General features: G+C 44.0%; 1 protein-coding gene across 1 annotated transcript in view; it reads left to right on the top strand.

Moving 5' to 3' along the window:
• The window catches only part of sptb (spectrin, beta, erythrocytic), a gene marked incomplete in the record, with an annotated part of 116,707 nt that overhangs the window by 7,994 nt on the left and 106,916 nt on the right, over positions 1 to 1,797 (top strand). The window contains 1 exon segment of the mRNA XM_037694728.1: positions 1,541 to 1,744. Coding sequence (XP_037550656.1) covers positions 1,597 to 1,744 — 148 coding nt within the window.

A 1,797-nucleotide genomic window follows, 5' to 3' on the forward strand; every position in this document is an offset into this window, starting at 1 on the left:
AAGAGAGCTATGCTGTGTAAAGATAGAGCTATCTGAGCGGTTCTTCAAGCTGCCATTCCACTGCACAACATTCTGTGGGCAAAGAGACACCAAGCGGAGTTCAGAGGTGGGCTCTGTCTTGTGATTTCTGTGCACAGTGTGTATCTGGATCATGGAACTGTGCTCACATTGTCTCAAGTTTAAATTGTGGTTCCAGGTGGAAGTGCAGCCGGCCCCCATCAAAATGTTGAACTGAAAGTTGAAAGTCAAATAAAAGTTAACTACAGACAGAAACTTCCTACTAAGACAACTTGGTAGGAAGCCGTCAGTTGATCAAGTGATCAATGTGAAGATTATATTTTTGGAGACAGATTTGGTTCTTTCCTTCTAAAGGAGATTCAAGGCCCAACAGTCCTTCAGGTAATGCATATCGCCCGCACAATTTCATTCTGCAGTTCTCACCTGTGATCTTTACATGTTGAGAAATAATGCTCATAGACTTTGTTGCTCCAACGGGACTACCGTGTGCAAGTTTTCATGAGTTGTGTTAGCTTAATATTTGGTGAAGATGACTCGGCTACTAATATCAAATTTGATATCAATGTCTGTAAAATTGTGTGAGACGCAACTAGTCTTGTGTTTGCAAATGTTGGTTACCTGTGGCAGCCATCTTGAATTGGGTTGACTACAAAAGTGATTGCAGGTGGACAGAAGTCTCTCGCTACTTCACGGTTCGTTTATTACGGACTCGCTCTGTCGTGGTTTTTCAAAATAAGAGTTTACATGACACACAACTGGCTGATTGATGGATGAGCTGCACGATAGGCATGGATTTTTTTATTCAAAATAAATTATTTTAAATTATTTAGCACCTGCAGCCCACACTGCAGGATAAACTTCCTGCTGCATCTGATCAGCTGATCTCCATGCAGAGCGGACAAGTGGGCGTGGCCAAGAGCGCTTGCAGGTGACAGAGCAGCGGAGGCAGAGAGCTGAAATGACTTCCTGTGCTCTTTTAGAGCGAGGTTAGAACGTTGCAAAAATGTGGGAAGGTTTATAACACCTTTATTTATTTATATACACACACACTAAAAAAACTACCTTGTACTACTATTCCTACTTGGCGTTTTTTTTGACATATCGCGGGTCTTCTGGATATGGATCCCCACGATAAACGAGGGACTACTGTAACTGGGACCACAATTTAGTTCCACCTCATGTACCACACGTGATGCAAATGACAATGAAGAAACTTGAACTTGATGTGTCTATCCAGTGATTACTTTCTGAAAGTTTCGTTCAAGTATGTTCACTGGTTTATGAGTTATTTTGCTACAAGCCTTACAAACCCACTCGTCTCAACATGAGCAAAAACATAATTTGCCTTTTGATGGTCGATGATATAAAAGTTGTTTTGCATCGTTCTCTACAGGAATATCAGGAACAGAAAACTCTTCCTAGACATGACACCAGATTTAATCGGTGTCTGCCTCATGTGTTTTAGAGTTTCTTCAGTTTTCACCACCTGTCCTGATATCCATTCATCTCCCTGTCCATCCAGGACACCCGAGGACGCTGGCTGCCGTCCCTTTGCCCACCTACAAGTGGTCCACCGCCATGACTTCCACCACAGACTTCGACAATGTGGAGATCACGCAGCAGTACCGCAACATCAACACTCGCTTTGAGCTCTGTGATGAGGAGCTGGACATGGACAACAGCTCGGCCAGGCTGTTCGAACGCTCGCGCATCAAGGCCCTAGCAGGTAAGACTGGACTGTAACCAGGCTGTGTCCTCGGTGACAGGCTATGGACAGGG

This window comes from Nematolebias whitei, chromosome 21, assembly GCF_014905685.2.
Source record: "Nematolebias whitei isolate Nwh7 chromosome 21, NemWhi1, whole genome shotgun sequence".
Taxonomy (NCBI): Eukaryota; Metazoa; Chordata; class Actinopteri; order Cyprinodontiformes; family Rivulidae; genus Nematolebias; species Nematolebias whitei.